The sequence below is a fragment of the Phocoena sinus genome, chromosome 16 (assembly GCF_008692025.1).
Source record: "Phocoena sinus isolate mPhoSin1 chromosome 16, mPhoSin1.pri, whole genome shotgun sequence".
NCBI lineage: Eukaryota > Metazoa > Chordata > Mammalia > Artiodactyla > Phocoenidae > Phocoena > Phocoena sinus.
Window position 1 is genome coordinate 51,899,564 of NC_045778.1, and position 21,223 is coordinate 51,920,786.

General features: G+C 39.7%; 1 protein-coding gene across 3 annotated transcripts in view; it reads right to left on the reverse strand.

The window, feature by feature from the left end:
- Positions 1–10,115, reverse strand: part of LOC116741687 (protein FRA10AC1) — a 51,484-nt gene extending 41,369 nt beyond the window's left edge. The window contains exons 1-8 of one of the 3 annotated variants that reach the window (XR_004346233.1): positions 9,895–10,115; positions 9,722–9,791; positions 8,088–8,164; positions 6,672–6,767; positions 6,514–6,559; positions 2,885–2,961; positions 1,752–1,835; positions 1,076–1,160 (exon numbers count right to left, since the gene is read on the reverse strand). Coding sequence is in view for 2 of the 3 variants with exons in the window: in XM_032608616.1 (XP_032464507.1) it covers positions 1,076–1,160; positions 1,752–1,835; positions 2,885–2,961; positions 6,514–6,559; positions 6,672–6,767; positions 8,088–8,164 (465 nt within the window). In the remaining variant the exon portion in view is untranslated. Of the gene's footprint in view, positions 1–1,075; positions 1,161–1,751; positions 1,836–2,884; positions 2,962–6,513; positions 6,560–6,671; positions 6,768–8,083; positions 8,165–9,721; positions 9,792–9,894 lie in introns of all 3 variants that reach the window. The other 2 variants (XM_032608616.1, XM_032608617.1) reach the window with 2 other exon arrangements.
- Between the last annotated feature and the right edge of the window lie 11,108 nt (positions 10,116–21,223).

The window sequence follows — 21,223 nt, forward strand, 5'->3', positions numbered from 1 at the left end:
CGAGAAAAAGGAAAAAATATATATAACCAAATCACTTTGCTATACACCTGAAACACAATATTGTAAATCAACTCTACTTCTATTTTTTAAAAATCACTTTAACATTAACTAAAATAGGACTTCCCTGGTGGCGCAGTGGTTAAGAATCCGCCTGCCAATGCAGGAGACATGGGTTCGATCCCTAGTCCAGGAAGATGCCACATGCTGCAGAGCAACTAAGCCCGTGCACCACAACTACCAAGCCTGCGCTCTACAGCCCGTGTGCCACAACTACTGAGCCCACATGCCACAACTACTGAAGCCCGCGCGCCCTAGAGCTTGCGCACCACAACTACTGAGCCCACACACTGTAACTACTGAAGCCCATGTGCTCTAGGGCCCATGTGCCGCAACTACTGAGCATGCGTGCTGCAACTACTGAAGCCCGTGCGCCTAGAGCCCATGCTCTGCGACAAGAGAAGCCACCACAATGAGAGGCCTGTGCACTGCAACGAAGAGTAGCCCCCGCTCGCCACAACTAGAGAAAGCCTGCATGCAGCAACGAAGACCCAATGCAGCCAAAAATAAATAAAATTAATTAAAAAAAAAATTAAAGTAAGATGTAAAGCGGGAAGGGAAATTTGCCATTACTAATTGGCACTGATAAGAGCTATTTTTACTAGAATAGATATTTACATAACAGAAGATGTGCATCTGCCTCTTTATATGGTAATCCATTTGAAAAAAAAAGCCTATCAATTTCAAACATCATTTGTGAAAGAAGACATCATTCAAAGTGTCAAATCATAATCACTTGAGGCTCTGGATTAGAGTCAGGATAAAACAAGATTCAGTAGGCACCTGTGTTTCATTTTAGACTTTTCATGTCTCAGCTCACAAAGAGTCACCCTTGACTTCAGGGCCCTTTGTAAATTCCACAGCTATCGAGGTTAAATGGTCCAATTGATACTTCATAGATGGAGGACAACTTAGAATTGAATTAGCATCTTAAAAGAATACAGGGCACAATAGTATATTAACAAGTAATACTATACGTGAATAAGAACCTTCTTCTATAAATATCTGGAAGGCATACCTTATTTTCTTTGTATCTGGTGAGATCTGCTATGCAGTATTCCTTGAATAATTTATCATAGTATTTCTTTGCAAGTCTCTTCTCCCTAGATTCATTAAAAAAATATAAATCTTACATATTTAGAAATTCAACCATTGTTTGCTACTTGGAGGCAATGTCAAATAAATAACACATGATATAAACATTAATGTTTTAAAAGAGGTCATTACTTACATGTGCATAGAATATCTGAATATTAACTATTAATAGTGGGTCTCTAGGGAGGGAAGCTGGAAGACTAATAGTCAAAGATGAGAAGGAGACTGACCCTTCACTTTTTACCCTCTGTAATGTTTGAATTTTTAAAACCATTTTCAGGTTTTACGTTTTCCCAAAATATTTTTAAAATTTAAAAAGAAGCGTACTACTAGACAACAAATAATACTGTAAAAATTTTACAAATTATTTTTTAAAGACAAAGTCAAGCAATACGAAGTCAGTTAAAATTGTTAAAAATTACCAAAAGAATCAAAACCAGATTCAATAATCTGAGGCACGGTTTTATGTTCTCGATTCAGAACTGTTCCATGCAGGGGCCAAATGCTTTGGACAGGTGACAAAACAAGAAAACACTCAGGGAGCAGGAGAGATAGGACTATAGCATTTGATGCATTATGTCTCACACGGGTACAATTACCAATTCATGTCCATTTCATCCTCCTCATTCCATAGGAATCTGTGATTTTCTCGTATAATATCCATGTCTATCTTGTCATTTTCCCTGAAATAAAACAATTTTAAATTCAATATGAAAACAAAATTAGTCAAACTTAAGTTAAACAGTGTGTGAGATTTTTGAGCACCTGAGTAAAAATAAGATACACAAAGATAGTTTTATATGTACGTATGTATGTATATTTATAAAAAGTATTTCAGTATTTTCAAAAGGCAGTTATAAAGAGTGCTGCTACAGAAACAAATGGATAAGGAATCCACCCATCTCTAGAGCTGGTTCAATTATATAAAGGGTGCTAAATTACCAAAACTAGGATGAGAAATCTGAATGAACACTAAATGGATAAGGAAGATGAATGAAAATAAGTTTCAGAATCTAAAATAAGTAACACCATCCTATTGTGATCTAATTTTAAAAATATATAAAAAATTTTTTCACACCTCATTTTACTACATCTTCCTAGGAAGACTGAGTAAGGAAGAGAACTGAAGGAGATGATCTTTCAAGATGATAACAGATTGGGGACAGAACAAGGGATTGTTGAGAAATACAGGCTAAATTCAGAGGAGAGTTAAGTTTGGGGCTGATGAGCTGGTATAAAGTTTTTTAGGGCACTATCAACTCGGAAAATCATTAAGTAAAGAGAAAAAAACCCACACAAAACCAAGAGGCTCTGACAGAAGAGCCTCAGATATAAGAAGGAATTTCATGTGTGGGAATTATTAGAGTGAGGTCTCTTGTTTGTCCTATCTTTTAAAAAGCAATCCCAAACCTGAGGTCTAAAGAGTTCATTATTTCAAAGATCCTTGTGGGGGGAAAAAAAAAAAATCACTGCATAATCAGGCATGTGAGTATTCCTCACACAATCCTGTTATTGCCAGAATCAGCAGGCTGCCTGAGGCCTGTTGCCAGAGAAATGGGGGTCATGATGAGTTGCTTAGCTAGAAGCTTCGAATGGCCTCTCCACCTTATAACAAAAAAACTGGAATGGAAAGCAGGAGAACATGACAGAATCAGAAGATATAGTAGCTGTGAGTCTTCAAAGATACCCATACCTACCTCCCATTATGTAAAATAAACTTTATGACACTTACCCCAATCGCCTGAAGTCTTCTTTTTTGCCACCATAGTATAAAATATAGTCATTTACAAACTTTGTATGCCTTTGATACTGAAATGCAAAAAATTAAGGATTTAATTTGTTCAATAGTTGGGTATCAATGACATATTAGTGAGTAGGGAAAAAAACATAGTATGAGTCTATTTAGTTTTTTAAAAATATACAAATATATACTATACATGCTTATAAATTAAAAAAAGGGTAAATATTAAACTGTTAAGAGTGAACACGGTACAGTAGAGGGGCTTTCACTTCCTACTGAATACTCTATATTTTTGAACATTTTCAAGCAATAACTCTGGAGAGAAGGACAGCTTCCTATATACAGCCTCACACCACCACTCATTTTATAGTTTCAAATTATAGTTTCCTATAACTATATATTATAGTTATTCCTATAACTATAAATTATAGCTTCCTATAACTATAACAAATTATAGTTTCCAAAGTTAAAGGTGAGTAGAATTTTTCTTCATTATAAAATATAATTTAGCTACTTCAGTAACAATAAAGCCTCCAAAATAGAAGATGTAACTTTTATTATATTAAATCCTAACATGAGGCTTTCAAAAAGAAGTAAATATACGAGATCACATGTTATTTTTATACTCTCTTTTAATATTCAATGAAGCTACAGTCATGTTTTCAGTGCAATACAACAAGACACATGAGCATTTTACTTGTTTTAAAAAGCTCCATGGTACTCTCTCTAGAGCTGAACACACACATAACGGAACTGACATAATATTGTCTGTGACTACAGCCTATTATATTAAAGACAAACAGTTATTTAATTGATCACAATGTGTTCCAGCAGAATAGCGAATCAAAACATAATTCTGAAACGAGCAAGAAAGCAATTAACATTTCAGAAAAGAAAAAAGAGAAAAGCCAGATACCCAGAGATCTGGATTCTAGCTCTTGGTCTACCACAAACTGGTCATGTGACACTGGCAAGTCACTTAAATCTTTCAAGAGCTCAAGTCAGCAAACTTTTCCTGTAAATAGTAAATATGTAGGCCATACGGTCTCTGTTAAAACTACTCGACTCTGCCACTTTAGCATGGAAGTAGGCACAGATAACACCTAAATGAATGAGCACAGGTGTGTTCCAATAAAACTTTTATTTACAAAAGCAGGTGGTAGGTGGGACTTTGCTTCCTGGAAGATGGAGCAAAGATGTACAGCTGATCCCTGAACAGGGTGGATAGAACACCCACCCTCCTCATTGTCCAAAACCTGCACATAATGTATAATCAGCCCTCTGCATCTGTAGATTCAACCAACTGCAGATCGTTAGTACTACAGTAAAATAAATACCCATATTTACACAAGTAATATAGTAAAATAAAAATCCTTGTATAAGTGGACCCTCACAGTTCAAACCCTGTGTTGTTCAAGGGTCAACTGCACTTCTCCCTATTCCTCCCACTGAGAACTAAAAACCTTGGAAATTATATATAAAACAAACATAAGAAGACTCTGAAAGGTAGAGAGAAGAAGGCAGACCAGCTACGGACCTCAGGACCCATGGTATGACATGGTGCTGAGTTCCCCAGGTTTTCTTTTTGCTTAATGAATGCCAGACTTGGAGGTGAAGAAGCTGGATAGCTGGAAATACCAACAAGCACAGACAAAAGAAGTGCCAACAAAAGTCTGTTCCCTGTAACAAAATAATCAGGAGAGAGGCAGCCTAACAGGAAAGATAACTTTTAGGCAGTAACTACTCTATTCCAGCCAAACACTCCAGAAAATCTATGGCCCCACCTCCAGCCATGCAAGAAAAGGGGATCTAGACTTTCACCCTCACCAGGCTGTAACTAGATGCCCCAACATCCCCAACTGAGTGGTGTGATAGAAGGAGGAGCAGATGTTGAAATGCTAAAGGAGCAGTGGCAGATGAGATCCATGGGAAAGCTAAGCTATTGGGTTAGGAGATAAGAGGAATAAATAAATTGGTGACAAGAGAACTTCTATAACTTAAAGAAAAGGATCAGGAACAATAAAGTGAAAGTGGTGACTACAGGATAGTGGGTATAATCTAATTGACGTCGTCTCCTTCTCCTTATCCTGACCGCAGTAATAAATACCCAGAAATACTTTCACTCTCCAATATTCCCAACAGTAATATGGATGGCCAGTGGTAGCAGCTTGCGTAATAAGCCACAGTCTTACCAAAAAGTTGAGCTGAGAGATGGCTATCACAGGGAAACAAGGTATAACTTAAAGACAGCCCCAATTCATGCCTGAAAGCTGAAGCCACAGTAGGCCTGAGACAGTCCACAAACAGACCTATTTTTTTTTTCATTTTTATTTTTTCTAACATCTTTATTGGAATATAATTGCTTTACAATGCTGTGTTAGTTTCTCCCGTATAACAAAGTGAATAAGCTATATGTATACATATATCCCCATCTCTCTTCCCTCTTGCGTCTCCCTCCCGCCCTCCCTATCCCACTCCTCTAGGTGGTCACAAAGCCCCGAGCTGATCTCCCTGGGCTGAGGCTGCTTCCCACTAGCTACCTATTTTACACTTGGTAGTGTATATATGTCCATGACACTCTCTCACATCGTTCCAGCTTACCCTTCCCCCTCCTTGTGTCCTCAAGTCCATTCTCTAGTCTGTGTCTTTATTCCTGTCCTGCCCCTACATTCATCAGAACCTTTTTTTGTAGATTCCATATATATGTGTTAGCATACAGTATTTTTCTCTTTCTTACTTCACTCTGTATGACAGACTCTAGGTCCATCCACCTCACTATAAATAACTCAATTTCATTTCTTTTTATGGCTGAGTAATATTCCATTGTATATATGGGCCACATCTTCTTTATCCATTCATCTGTCAATGGACACTTAGGTTGCTTCCATGTCCTGGCTATTGTAAATAGTGCTGCAATGAACATTGTGGTACATGACTTTTTGAATTATGGTTTTCTCAGGGCATATGCCCAGTAGTGGGATTGCTGGGTCATATGGTAATTCTATTTTTAGTTTTTTACGGAACCTCCATGGTGGCTGTATTAATTTACATTCCCACCAACAGCGCAAGGGGGTTCCCTTTTCTCCACATCCTCTCTGGCATTGATTGTTTGTAGATTTTTTGATGATGGCCATTCTGACCAGTGTGAGGTGATACCTCACTGTGGTTTTGATTTGCATTTCTCCAATGATCAAACAGACCTATTATTAAACACAGTTTTACAAAGACATTAAATAGCCAAGAACCAGGTAGGAAAAAAGAGTAAGAGTTAAAATGAGACTGAAGATAATAGTATAAAAATGAGAAATATTGACAGCTTGACAAAAATGGATTGGAAAAAATATCTGCAAGTACATGGACTTTGTAAACCTATTTATAGAAGATTAGTAATATGTTTTTTATTATTTTTTGCCTCTAAATCTTTCTTATATATTAGTAAAAGAGAATTGTACTCAGAAGTATATATGGCAAAATTCCATATCAATAAACACTTATCTTTAAATATGAAATTTATGTCTATCTGACTTCACAAGATTTTATGAAATAAAATAGATTTAAAAAGTTGTATTAGAAAAAAAAAAGTTGTATTAGTCACAAAATCTAGAAATATAAAAGGATACAGCATCCATAGCTATGAGATGAAACCTTCTATTTCTTGCTTCTTCCCTGTTAAGAAAAATTTTATTTCAAGCAAATTCAAATGTCTATATTTAATTAATATAATCAAATCAACAACATCTCAAACCAAAAAAAAGTAATGTACATTGAAGTACCATACCTATCCAGCAATTCTGCTGCAACTTGCTTATGGACCACCTTTCCATGTTTTTCTTTCTGAAATGGCTTTTTGAGCAGTAAATCATCTTCAACTGTCCTGGTTTGTTAAGAAGAAAAATTATTAGAAGAGTTCATTTTTCTCAGAGTGTTTCCTATTTCTTTATTATTTTCATAATTGGAACATGTTTTAAAGAATTCAACTCTTAAAGACTCACTGATCTTCAATGAGATATTTTACATCTCCTTTAACAGCTTAATTAATATCTTGACTTTATTTAATACCTATAAAATGGAGAAGACGAGACTAACAAATGCATGGGTTCTGGTGTCACACCACCTGGGGTCCTTGGTTCAAATTTTGGCTCTGTCATTCATTATCTTAATCTTAAATTACTTAATCTTTTTGTGCCACAATTTCCTTGTTTGCAAAGTAGAGATAACAAAGCTTTCAGTAACTGATAACGGAAAAAGAAGGGCTGATTATAGATGATATAGACTTTAGGTGATCAGCCCTAGTTACTTAAATAGATATAATCCTAGAGCACACAAGACTATCCAACTAGATTGGCTCAAATTCTATTCTTACAAAGTAATATTTTTGAATGAAAAACCTTGAAAATGTAAAGCATTTTAATTTCATTACATAAAAATGTAATTTATTATATAATTATTTCTATTCTTTTGGTTATCCATGAAGACTGAGTACCCAACAAAAATGTTCAGCCCCAATTAGTATGCTTATATATTGTTTTCAGTGTCAAATAATAAACCAATTTTTATAAGTTTGGTTAATATGAATCAGTCAACCACTCCTAAGTTAATGGATAAAATCAAGTTTCTAAGCACTGAAGGCTGAAAACAATGCCCCTCCCTAAACACAGCTACTCCACCAAGATCTGGCCTCCTTTGTAAGGTTCAGGCTTTATCTGCTAAGAGTTCTTACCTCTTCCATTAAATAAAGACTTCCATGAACTCCTTCCTCTGGCCACTTAGTCTGCTCATTCACAAGATCCTAAGAATTGTGCTGCATCACAGTAACCTCACTTTGCAGTCAAGTACTAGCAAAGGGACAACCAACCAAGCCCCTTCTTAGCTATGACAGTTGCAAGCAGAGTCCTTGACAGTTGAATGAAAAATAGATGCAACAGAGAAATCTAAGAACTTTAACTGATTTCCGTTTTTTCCTTATGCTTCCCTTTCCATAAATCCCTTCACAGCACAAACATTACTTTCTTATCTTTTACATAACTGTTCTCAAATTTTTGAGTCAATTCATTACAGTTTAATAAACAAAAATTCATTCAGTAGAGCATCGCTGTCTTCACATGTAAACACAATGCCAAAACTTTAAATATTATTTATACCTCATCTCAATTTAGAAAGGATCGGAAGCAGAGATCAATAAAAAATTACTTACTTTTTTTTCCTTTTGCTAGATTCTCCACAGTGTTCATCATCACTAAAATCAGAGTCATAGCCTCCATGACCATGCATCTGTAAAGGAGTACAGTCAGTTACTTAGAACCTCAATTGCCCACAGTTCAGGAAACAGAATAGTTCAAAAATAAGTTATCTTTAAAAGCCACAATAGTTTTAAAGGATTGTGGTGGGCATATCAGGGGTTATCTAGCCATCTAAAACTTTCAATCACTTTGAAGTAACAAACTTACCCTTCAGAAAATGAATCAATGTTTTTCACTTTAATTACCAACAAGGGAGATTACTCTTTGACCTTTCCATGTAAAACCAGGTCTAGAAGCTGCCATGTCACTGCATACAAGGTTCAGCAATGCTTTACTTTTATTTGATTCAGAGTAATAATGGTTGCTGGTATTTATCAACTTTGTTCCAGACATTATGCTAGGTTCTTTACAAACACTGCTTCTAATTCTGCAAGTTAGGAACTATTACCTTCATTTTAGAGATAAAGAAATCAAGGACAAAGTTAAGTAAATCAATTATACAGAGCAAATACGTGGCTAAGCAGATCTACTTGATTCTTAAGCCCATGATCTCAACTACTACAAACTGACTCTCTGGAATATGCTAACATTTTGATTACTCTATTCCATTAGACTTAATAGATTTGTGAACAGTACAATCAACTGATAAAAATTTTCCTATCTTCTTTCAAGATTTCCTTTTTCTTTGAAACAGTTTCTTCAAGGTAAATCACTTTGTCCTTTGTTCTAGATAACTTTATCTTGTTTCTATTCATTTTTAAATCAAAATTCTTAGAAATACTGAAAGATCTCAATTGTCACTCAGTTGTGTTAGAAAGCAGCTCCTGGTTTCAGCATTACACAGAATTTGGGATATACATTGATGGCGGATGGGTGGATTATTTGACTATATCTGCTAAATAAGGTGGCTACATCAAACAATCTTTAAATCCTATGAGTCTGTGATCTTCATAATTCCATTTTCAAACTTACGTGTATGGGTGCGTATCTCTCTTCCCTGCCCCACAGAATTCGAGAGAGGCGGGCCCTAGCCAAGGTTGAGGCGAAGGTTTAGGCCACTTTCAACTCTACTCTCACTAAGTCACACCTGGATCGCACACCTTTTTATCATGTCAACTCCTTGCTTCCGCTGTTTTATCACATCTGTTCAAACCATACCAGCCTCTCACATCTTGTCTTATGTCCTCACTTTCTTCACATTCTGATGGGGGACAACCACTGTGGGGAGCTTAGAGATACGTTCTGGAGTCAGTCTGACAGAATGCAAACCCTGGCTCTGCACGTTTCATGTCTTTCTTTGGGCATGCTCCTTAACCTCTAGGAGCCTGTTTCCCCCTCCATAAAGGGAGGCTAATGAAAGAAAGTACCGGTCTCACAGAACTGGGCATTACATGAGTTACCGCATATAAAGGGTTTTAGAACAACGTCTGGTACAGTACAACCCTCTCAATTTTAACTACTATTACCCTCATGATGTTCCTACACCCTGGGGCACCACCTCCTACCCTTGTTCCCCCCGTCTCGTTTTTTTCTCGTCCATCCCATACCCATCTGAATTCAGTAGTTGCATTAAAAAGTTCTCACTCACTTCAGGCTACGAATCAACTGACAAGAACCAAGAGAAATTCGAGAAGGGAGACGCGGGGTGTCTTCTGAATCTGCCATCAAAAAAAAAAAAAAAAAATCAACTAGTAGCACATGAGAAACAAGTTTCGAGATCTTTCTCCCCGACCCCAAGCACTCATGGCCTTTCTCACACACCCCTTCCCCTCCTCTGCCAAGTGCTCCCGCTGAGTCGTTGTTCCCTCCTCTGCCCGCGTCTGCAGCGACGACCCACGGCCTGAGCGAGCTGCTGCGGCACCAAACCCGTCGCTCCGGCTGCGTAGCCTCACCACAGTCACCGCCACTGCCAGAGCCACAACGGCCGCCGCCGCCGCCCGCTCCCCGCCTCTCCCTACGGGTCCCAGCTGGGCGCTGCTTCCGGTCCGGCTCGGCCGCGCGTCTCACTTAAATGACACCGTTCCCGGGCGCGCCGACTTTGAGTTACAGCCAAAACAGCCCCGGGAAACAAAGGCCGCGGGAGAACAGGGCCGGAAGGGAAGGTGGCTCCCAGCTTTACCGAAGTCGCCTCGCTCGGTTTTTTCCTGGGCCTTCTTCCATTACCCTCTGGGAAGCCCAACATTTAATCTCGTGTGGCACAGCTCATACTAAGCCCACGCCGCTCGTTTGAAATTTTATTTCGTTTTAGAAAAAACCCTGCCTGGATATCACTTGCCGTCCTCTTTCTAGTAACCTTAGAAACGCCTCCTCGGAGCAACCTTGGTGAGCGTCTCAGTCTCCGATCTGCCTCTCCTCCCTCTGCCCCACTCCTCCCAATAAAACAGTTCTCATAATTAGAACAGAAATAGCTTTCCATCGCTTCACCACCCACACAGTAGATGCCATTCCAAATGCAGTGCTGGTGGCAGAGGAGCTCATCGAAGATGCGAGGAGAGGCAATAGGAGCGATTTCACAGGGTCGCGAATCCTCTGCAGACAAGTGACTTGGCACAGGTGAAAAGAGATCCACAATAGTTACTAAAAAAAAAAAAAAAAAAGGAAGAAAGAAAGAAAAGAAAAAGAAAGAAGGAAAGAAAAAAATGCAGGCAGGAAAAGTTAAATTATTTTAAGCTCTGCCGGGTTCTCCCTGTGTTTTACCTTTTCTAAATTAGGATGCCCCATTCTGCTTTACAGCCTAGTTACTGGGTTCGTGTCGTGTCTCCCTCCGGCTGATGCTATTCATCTTTGCTTCCTCCTCGGTACCCAACACGGTTCCCTGGAAATCAAAAGCGCTAATTAAATATTTGTTGAATTGAACTGGCACGCCACTGACTTTCACAGCGTGCTCATTTTAGTGAAAACCTTAGCACGTAACATTCATTTTACATCTTTTGCACCAAACAGTAGATAACAATATATACCAGTTCAAGCCCTCCTTCTATCCCTGACAGTAAATTACAGATACAACCTGCTTTACCCAATGCAGTAAATATGATCTTTAAAAATCTGTAAGTTAAATTATTGTAAATTCAATTATTTCAAAATGCAATCATATTAAACTTCAGTAAAAACGTTTATTAAAATATTTAAAGCAGTAGGAAGCCTCACGATTTAACATTATACTATATTGAATTATTTTGTCAAGCGGTTCCTTTTTTAGTAAATATCTAAAATATCTATTCTGTTCTTTTATTTATTATTGATAAAACCAAACACACTTGTACCTGGTATTCATTTCCTTTCTACCAATATGTGACCTTTAATAGCATTTTCTACCATTCTTAATATATTTTGTCTGTTGTTTCATTTTCCTCTTACAACAAGCCTGTGCTGCATGCAGTGTTATTAGCCCCATTTTGCACGTAAAAAATAGAAGCACAGAACTCAGAGCCACAGGCCTGGTGAGGGTCTAGAAACTGGGAATACTTGATTCTCTACAAGACCCTGTTTTCTCTCTGTGGCTCTCTCTCTGTCAAATTCTTTCTTTTTAAATTTACATATTTGTTTTTATTTTTGGCTGCATTGAGTCTTCGTTTGCTGCGTGCGGGCTTTCTCCAGTTGAGGCTAGCAGGGGCTACTCTTCCTTGCGGTGCACGGACTTCTCATTGCAGTGGCTTCTCTTGTTGCAGAGCACGGGCTCTAGGCACGTGGGCTTCAGTAGTTGTGGCACACGGGCTCAGTAGTTGTGGTTCGCGGGCTCAAGAGCGCAGGCTCAGTAGTTGTGGCGCACGGGCTTCGTTGCTCCGCGGCATGTGGGATCTTCCCGGGCAAGGGCTTGAACCCGTGTCCCCTGGCATTGGCAGGCAGATTCTTAACCACTGTGCCACCGGGAAGCCCCAAATTCTTTCTTTCTCTCTCTCTTTTTAACTCATCAACTGTGTAAGAAATAGCTTCTGGTTCTAACACTTTAAGAATTTCAGATCTGTTGCTACCAGATCATTCAGCCAAAGATCTGCATTTCTCCCTTTGAGGCAGCAGTTATTGAAAGAGAGAAAATAGAAAATATATGTTAGGGATAGATCACATGATCTGAACTAAGAACAATTAATACAGGATAGACAACCTACCTGATCAGGAAATATCAAGTTAGCAATTACAGCTCAACAACTATAAAAACTGCAAATATTTATTAGGGGCCTGCTCTGGACAGAGAACTGTCATAATCATCAGGGTTACAAATATCTAAAAGTCACTCCTTACTCTCAAAGGCTGACTAGTAAGAAAGAACGAATGTGTAGAAAAAAAAACAATAAAATATTCTATCATATATGAAGTGCCTGGTAAATGGCATGAACCTATGGTTCCCAATCTATAAAATGTTCTATTTTAATGAATATGAAAATTTACATGGACACCAATGTTATATAACTCAAATAAAGCAACAAAATACTACGATAGATATGTGGTGGGGGTGAGGGAAGTTGGTCCCCACTCCACGCCATCACCCTCCTCTCACACACACACCCTTATTCCCTGCCACCCTTCCCCCCACCCCCAGAAAAAAAATGCTGCTCTGGGAAACAGCATAATAAAGAACTCCACTTCAAAATCAGCCTGACCCACAATCAAGTTAGGTCTCTGTCACTTACTAGCTAGGAGATCATGGGCACGATTTTAATTGAGTAAGTCTTTATTTCCTCACCTATAAAATGGAGATAATAGTAATAACTATCTCATAGTGGGTTATGAGGTTTAAAATGAAACAATGCAGCTAAAATGCCTAGAATGATGCATAGTTCATAATAAGAATATAATAAATGCTACTTGAGGAAAGTAGCATTTCTTGAGGGAATTCTTGTGATTTAGTTTAAAAGTTAACTTCTTCTTGAGTATGGCCTAGAAACAGATCCACACTTATATAATCCTATGATTAATGGCATAGGTTTAAGTATGGACTTTTCAATAAATAGTTCTGAGCCAATTTAATATTACGGTTAAAAAAAAACAAAAAACCTCAATTCCTAACTTGATTCACACCATACATATTAGTCACCTTCAAAGAAAACACAGGAAAACCTCTTCATGATATTCCATGATCTCTTCATTAGGGCAGGAGAAATTCTCTTAGATAGGACACACAAAAGGCTAACCATAAAGGACAAAAATAAATTACCGACTTCGGTTCATTTAAAAGACTTTATTAAAAAATGAAAAGTTAAGGGGAATTCCCTGGTGGTCCAGTGGTTAGGACTCCATGCTTCCACTGCAGGGGACAGGGGTTCGACGCCCGGTCAGGGAACTAAGATCCCACATGCCATGCATCGTGGCCAAAAAAAAAGAAAAAAATTTAAGTCACAGAGTGGGAGAAAATATTACAGTAGACACATTTATCAAATTGTCAGATTATATGAAGAACTTTAAAAATAAGTAAAAGGCAGAAACCCAATAGAAAAATTCACTAAAGACTTGAATAGGCAGTTCACAAAAAAGATGTCCAAATAGCCAATGCACATAAAACAAAGGGCTTGTCTTCACTAGTTACCAGAAATGAAAATTAAGAACACAATGCACACCATTACACACCTACGAGAATGGCTAACTGGAAAAGACAGACTTAGTGCTAATGGAGATGTCGTATGACTATGACTATTATATACTGTTGATGGGAGTGTAAGTTGGTACAATCACCTTGAAAAAGGTGTTCAGTAGTATCTGCTAATGCTGAATGTGGGTATATTCTATGTCTCATATATTCCACTCCTCAGAATACCTTCAACAGAAAAGTGAACATATATTCATCAAAAGACCTGAATTAGAAAGCACTAGCACTATTTATAGTTCAAAAACTGGAAGCAACCCAAATGTTCAGCAGCATTAGAATAGTTAAATAAATTACGACTTATTCACACAATGGAATACTATACAGCAATAAAAACAGACACACAACAACTACATGCATTAGCACAGATGAATCTCATCAATGTAAGGCTGAACAAAAGAAGCATTGTATATGCAAAAGAATACATATGACACAGTCCTATTCATATAAAAGACAACAGGAAAAGTAATCTATCTGTGACAAGTCAGGATAATGATTTCCCTGGTGGGTATAGAGGAGGTGACTGGAAGGGGGCACGAGGCCGTGGCGGGACGGGGCTTCTGGGGAAATGTTTCTTGACCCTGGCATTCACTACATGAGTGGTTCATTTCTACCTATGATTTGTGTACTTTTATGTATGTATGCTGTGCTTCAATAAAGAATTTACATTTCACAAAATTTAACGGTTCCTAGAGTTTTTATAACTTTGACTCTAATTGATCAATGGAAGTGTTGGTGATTAAAGCGATTTCAGGCATGGCAGAATAAGTTAGGGAGTAGATAGGTGGGATTTCCTGGGGTCTCAGAATTCATGCCACATAAATGCTTGCATAGCCAAAGACAAATTTCCTGTAGGCACCAGGATGGAGGCAGACGGGGGCTCTGTAAGTGCTGAGAAAGACCCTAGTCAGCACCCAAAGGACTGACATTGCCCAGGCCTCGAACACTTGGCACGGTCAGCTCTACTTCCTGCACATTTATAAGCCAGGATCTGGCAGAAGGCAGCTCCACAACCTCTGTAGTACAGCTCAGCCCGTGAACAGAGACACAATCTAATTGTTTTCTTTTGTGATCTGGTCAGCGGTTGGTCACTCGCTTGTGTAAGTGCCTGGAAGAGGCAGCCAGAGCACGAACACTGTGGTTGGATGGACGTTGAGAAGCAAAGTAGAGAGCAATATACCAGTTAGCCAAATGAATTGACTGTCATTTCTAGGCCTGCTCCCAGGAGGCGAGATCAGAGACAGGATGTCTATAAAACGCCTCTCTGAGGCAGTGGTGGAGAAGGAGCCTTGTGATTAAGAGATAGGGAGACACTTACCAGGTCAATGAGATGAGAAGCAGAGACCATCTACTTCTAAATGTCACAGGAAAACTGATGCACTTATTTTTTGTCATATAATATCTGTGGGTATCAAGATTTCAGGCCTCATTCAGGAAACTGCAAAGTAGGGAGACATTATAATAATGAAAGATGTTGGCTGCTGTAACTCTGGATCCTTCTTCCAGGGCTGGCTGGGCCTATAATCATGGAAAAGACATAATTCCCCCCATTGAGGCTATAGAGGAGGAAAGAAAACCTCTATCTTTCTAAGTTCTTCTGGCTGGTCTAAGAATTAAATTGACGTGAGACAGATTACCAGGAGAAAGTCAAATTTAATTACATATGTACAAGGTTTCATAAGAATACATATCACACGACTTCACAGTTTGTGAACACGAATTAACTGTGTAGAGAGTGTGTTGTATAGTCAAGTGAAACGTCCAGTGAAGTAGGTCTGTTGTGTATTTAAGGATACATATTATTATGGGGTCAGGCAACCAGATGTAAATAGTAAGCAATTTTCCTCAATGATCCCTTAATTAACATATTCTCTGAAACTAAAGCCTCTTTGACTAGCTGTTCTGATACTGAAGGTGATAACTGATAGTTGGAAATGGAAACACTTAAACACAGAGGGATAAGCTAAATGACTGAATAGGCTCTGAGGAACAGTGGTAAACAGGAGATGGAGGGCCATATAAAAGCAACAGCACCCAAAGTAATACTGGGATCCATAGATGGAACTTTCTCAATAGCATACTTTATTGTCAGGAATTTTGTTCAATAGTATAGGAGGCATACAATAGAAATGTAGGCCAGGATTGCTAGAGCAATCCATTTTTCTAGAGAAGGTGGCAATCTGGATTTTTAGATTCAATATTCTGATTTTTAATATTGGCATCCAATTCAAGTTTGAAAATCAAAGCAAAACACCCTTTGGGTCAAAGCGCTTCTGTGAGCTGAATTCAGCCCATGGGATGCAGATTTCCAAGGGGTAATCCTTCGACCTCAGGACTGCACTTCGGCGGTGGTGGTTTGCAAGCAGAGGTTCTGAGCCTGTTTTGGATGCATTCTTGAGAATAAGACAGGTTCCTGGTAAGTCAGGCATGGACACTCATTCAAGGAAGGAATCAAAAGACTTAAATAAACACTCGGGAAAGGGGGCTCACAGCAAGGGGTAATCTGTAAGTCCCTGGAGAGGAATATCTATGCCAACTGAGAGACCCAGGGTGTCACCCCGACTGGGGGCATGGAACTCACATCCCAGCACACAGTGACAATGCTGAATTTTGCCTGAGCCCTTTGCTCCTGGAAAACAGGGCCAATTAAAGGAATTTCCCAGATTTTGTGATCTGGAAGAGAGCTTATTGCAAAGAACCACTCTTTCCCATATGACTTAAATAAGCCTCAGGTGCCCCCTGTTTAACCTATGACAAAGCTACACACAGACCCCCGCAAATTCCCATTCTTTGCCTCATAAATGATGAACTAAACTGCTCATCCCCACTGATCAACTGGATCGAAATGCTTGTAAACCAAACTTCGGTTGAGCTGCTTTCCTCCCTCCAAGCCCCTGAACTTTGGCCCACCATCAGCCTGAGCCAGCATACAGAGAACAGACTGGGCTCAGCATAAAATATTCTCTGATCTACAGTCTGATTGTGCCACCCTTTCATTCAAATTTCCCACATTTGGTTCTTTCCAGCCCTGTTCGTGCCTCTCTATTAAAATAAGACCAAAAAGCAAGCCAAAAAACCCTGTATTTGCATGACCCTGGAGACCCCTGCAGGTTCTCCCTGTTGCAATTGTCCTCCCTCCTTCCTTATCACAATAGTCCCTCTACCCACCCTTGCAAAATTTTTTTGAAAAACGTCTCTCCCAGCTAAGTCAAGATTTGTTTTTTGTTTGATCATGTCCTTATGCATCCTATATTAAATATTTTGCACAATTTCTGACAATAAATTGTGCTGTTTAAAATATTGTTTATGGGGCTTCCCTGGTGGCGCAGTGGTTGAGAGTCCGCCTGCCGATGCAGGGGACGCGGGTTCGTGCCCCAGTCCGGGAAGATCCCACATGGCGCGGAGCGGCTGGGCCCGTGAGCCATGGCCGCTGAGCCTGTGCGTCCGGAGCCTATGCTCCGCAATGGGAGAGGCCACAACAGTGAGAGGCCCGCGTACCGCAAAAAAAAAAATAATAATAAAAATAAAATATTGTTTATGAACAGAATTATTATCTGGTGAATGATGCCCTCTCACAGGACAAGAATTAAGCAGCCACTGAAGTGACCCCAAGTCACTTGGCAGTGAGACGCTAGACGTCAGGAGTAAGGTCTCTAGTCTGTCTTGTCTTCCATGATACCACACTCAAGTTTTTCCTCATCTTCAGCCTATGCCTTCATAGGCTCTGATGTTCTGCAGGGTTGGGGCTGGGTGTTCTTCTCTCCCTACTCTATCAGCCATTCCCATGGCTCAGAGGACCATCTACATGCTTATGTGCCCCCAGTTTATATCTTTTTAATGGCTTAATAATATTCATCATAGCTATCTATCTATCTATCTATATCACATTTTGTTTATCCATTCATCTGTTGACAGACATGGGTCATTTTTACCTTTTGGCTACTGTGAGTAATAATGCTATGAACACTGGTATACAAATATCTGTTCGAGTCTCCTGCTTTCAATTCTTTTGATATATTCCTAGGAGTAGAATTATTGGGTCATATGGGAGTTCTCTGCTTAACCTTTGAGAAACCACCAATCTGTTTTCCACACAGCTACCATTTAATATTCCTACCTTCTCCACATCCTCACCAACACATTATTTTCCCCCCCGTTTTTCTTTTCTCTTTTTATAGCCATCCTAATTGGTGTGAAGTGGTATCTCATTGTAGTTTTGATTTGATTTTCCTAATGACTCATGATATTGAGCATCTTTTCATGTGCTTATTCACCATTTAATACCTTCTTTGGAGAACTGTCTATTTAAGTCCTTTGCCTACTTTTGAATTGGGTTTTTTGTTTTTTTGTTGTTGAGTTTTAATTCTTTATAGATTCCAGATATTCATCTCTTTTCAGATAAACAATTTGCAAATATTTTCTCCATCCTATAAGTTGTCTTTTCACTTTCTTGATAGTATTTTTTGATGCACAAAAGTTCTTGATTTTGATAAAATCCAATTTAAAAAGATAATTTTTTTAAAAGGCTAAAATCATGACTCTTGTACACATATAAAATTACTGCACATCAGAGATTTTTACTTACCTAATTCATGAGGCAAGCAGCAAGATGTTACCCCCCAGTTCAAAGGAGAATTTAGAGAACACACATATATAGGCAATCAGGAAAGTTAATATGAATTTACAAATGGATGCAAAACTGATCAGTACCCACAGGGCAATAATCAATTGCACCTCCACTAGACAAAATTCATTTGCGTCCCTATTGACATGACTCATTTGTATTGCTATCAGTTTTATACAACTTAAAAAGTTGTATAAAATAGCTCAAAGACAATGAAAGTCTCATAACTTGATTGGGTGCTAGACAGGATACCTAGTAATCCATTTTCCTTTTTCAAAGTCTTCCATAAATTTTCCCGATGCCACCCCAGGCCACTCCCAGCATTATCCCAGCAGTGAGGTGAACAAGCTGCTCTCCAACTGCCTCCAGTCTTTCAGCACTGGGATAGCTGCGGGGGGCAGTTAGTTCAGTTCAAGGACTAGTCATTAAGGGCCAGGTGGCGGAGGTGTAGCTATCCAGCCACTCCTGCTACAAACACTGAATATTTACTGTGAGCCAGCATTATGCTACAAGCACAGCGGGGAACAAGGCTGAATAGTCTCCGTCCTCTTGAGCTTTACTGTCCAAACAGGGACAGGAAGAACAAATGAATAAGCAAGTAGGATAATTACAAACTGTGAAAAATACAATGAAGGAAAACAGCTGCCATCACAGAGAATCACCCAGAGGGGCCTACGTAAGCGGGGTGGTCAGGACTGATCTCTCGGAGGAGAACATTGAAGCTGATACTTGAAAGATGAAGAGAAGCCAGCCATTCCGAGTGTGGAGTGTGGCAGGAAGCCAGCCAAGTAGCTGCTCTGCAGTCTGTCCTCACCCTCCGCACTTTTAGGACAGGTCTGCAGCAGCCGCTATTACTGTCTACCGCTGCCCTGGTGTGGAGGAGGCCAGAAAGGCCAAAGCCTGCCCTCCCAGCTGCCTTTGAGTCTCAGGTTCAAAAATTTTCAAGGGGAAGAGAAGGAGCCCTCCCAAACCAACTCACCCTCCTTCCTCTTTGGTCCCAGTTTTCCTCTAAATACCCCCTACCTGCTAAGTGAAGCCTGAAATGTCAACATGCAAACAACAGTTGAACCCAGAAAAAGAGAGAAACGGCTTTAACAATGCAAATGAGTGGGAGAATTAACACATTACTGTGACTGTGTAAAATAATCAGCTCTTTTGCTGAACTGATTTGATCAGAAAGTTGCAAAACACAGGGATCTTCCAGGCAAGAGGAAAGTCCAAGGGTGGTGTGGGGCAATGCGGCACCAGGATCAATGGCACCTGCCTCACCTTTTTGTCCAGGGTCTGGGCAATAGGTCATCACTGTTCCAAAATCATGTCGTGCTGCTCCATGACTCTCACCAGGATGCTGGCACACGAAGGGCAAGGTTGGGAACCATCTGCCCAAGTTGGAGCACTGCAAGTGAACGGGCTCCTAGGGACAGGCAGGAGAGGAAGGAGAAGGCAGAGGGCAGAGTTTGAGGCATTGATCTGGGTAGGAGAGGAAGCAGGAGATTGAGAACAGCAGACTAGGAGAGCCCACAGAGCCAGAGAAAAATGTTGTATCATAGCAACCGAGGGAAGTGTTTAAAGAAAGGAAGTGGCCCATTATGTCAATACAGAGGGACCGTTTCTCAGAATGTATGTGCCTCTGGGAATACCCACCTCAGAACCACGTGGGGGGTTATTAAGAATTCAGACTCCTAGGCCTCAGCCACACCTGGTTTGGAACCTCTGTCTCTGGAGCCAGGAATTGGCATTTTAATAGGTGCTTAGGTATATATGTTCCAAGTCGTGTTTAAAGGCATGGGATGTAGAATTAGAGCTGGGTCTGATTCTGGTTCCTTCGCTTCAGCTTTTAGGCAAATTATTTAACCTCTATGAGCCCTAGCTTCTTAAAATCTGAAATAATACCTTCTACATAGAATTGATATAAGGACAATCTTCATATGAGATTCTATATATATATTATATATAGGCAGTGCTTAGCACAATGCCTGGAGTACAGTTAAAAGTCAATCAATGTTAACTGCTATTATTACATAATGAAGAAAGGCCACTGGATTTGGGAAGAGGGTAATTTTAAATTTTCCAGAGAGTTTCAGTAGTGGAGCTTGGGAAATTTCCGGGAATTAAAAAGGAAATACGTGGGTAAGAAGTAGAAGCAGCAAGTGAAGATCAAGTTCAAGCTCAGAAAAATTTGCAGCAGGAGGAAAGACATTTGGCTTGTTAGTTAGAACTGGGTAATGTTGGTAGGAGAAAGGTTATTACTAAAATAGCAGTGATGCATATGGTCACCTTTTTTTTTTTTTTGCGGTACGCGGGCCTCTCACTGTTGTGGCCTCTCCCGTTGTGGAGCACAGGCTCCGGATGCACAGGCTCAGCAGCCATGGCTCACGGGTCCAGCTGCTCCGCGGCATGTGGGATCTTCCCGGACTGGGGCACGAACCCGTGTCCCCTGCATCGGCAGGCGGACTCTCAACCACTGTGCCACCAGGGAAGCCCGGTCATCTTATTTTTGATAAAGTAGGCAAGAATATACAATGGAGAAAAGACAGCCTCTTCAATAAGTGGTGCTGGGAAAACTGGACAGCTACATGTAAAAGAATGAAATTAGAACACTCCCTAACACCATACACAAAAATAAACTCAAAATGGATTCGAGACCTAAATGTAATGCCAGACACTATAAAACTCTTAGAGGAAAACATAGGCAGAACACTCTATGACATAAATCACAGCAAGATCCTTTTCGACCCACCTCCTAGAGAAATGGAAATAAAAACAAAAATAAATGGGACCTAATGAAACTTAAAATCTTTTGCACAGCGAAGAAAACCAGAAACAAGACGAAAAGACAACCTTCAGAATGGAAGAAAATATTTGCAAATGAAGCAACTGACAAAGGA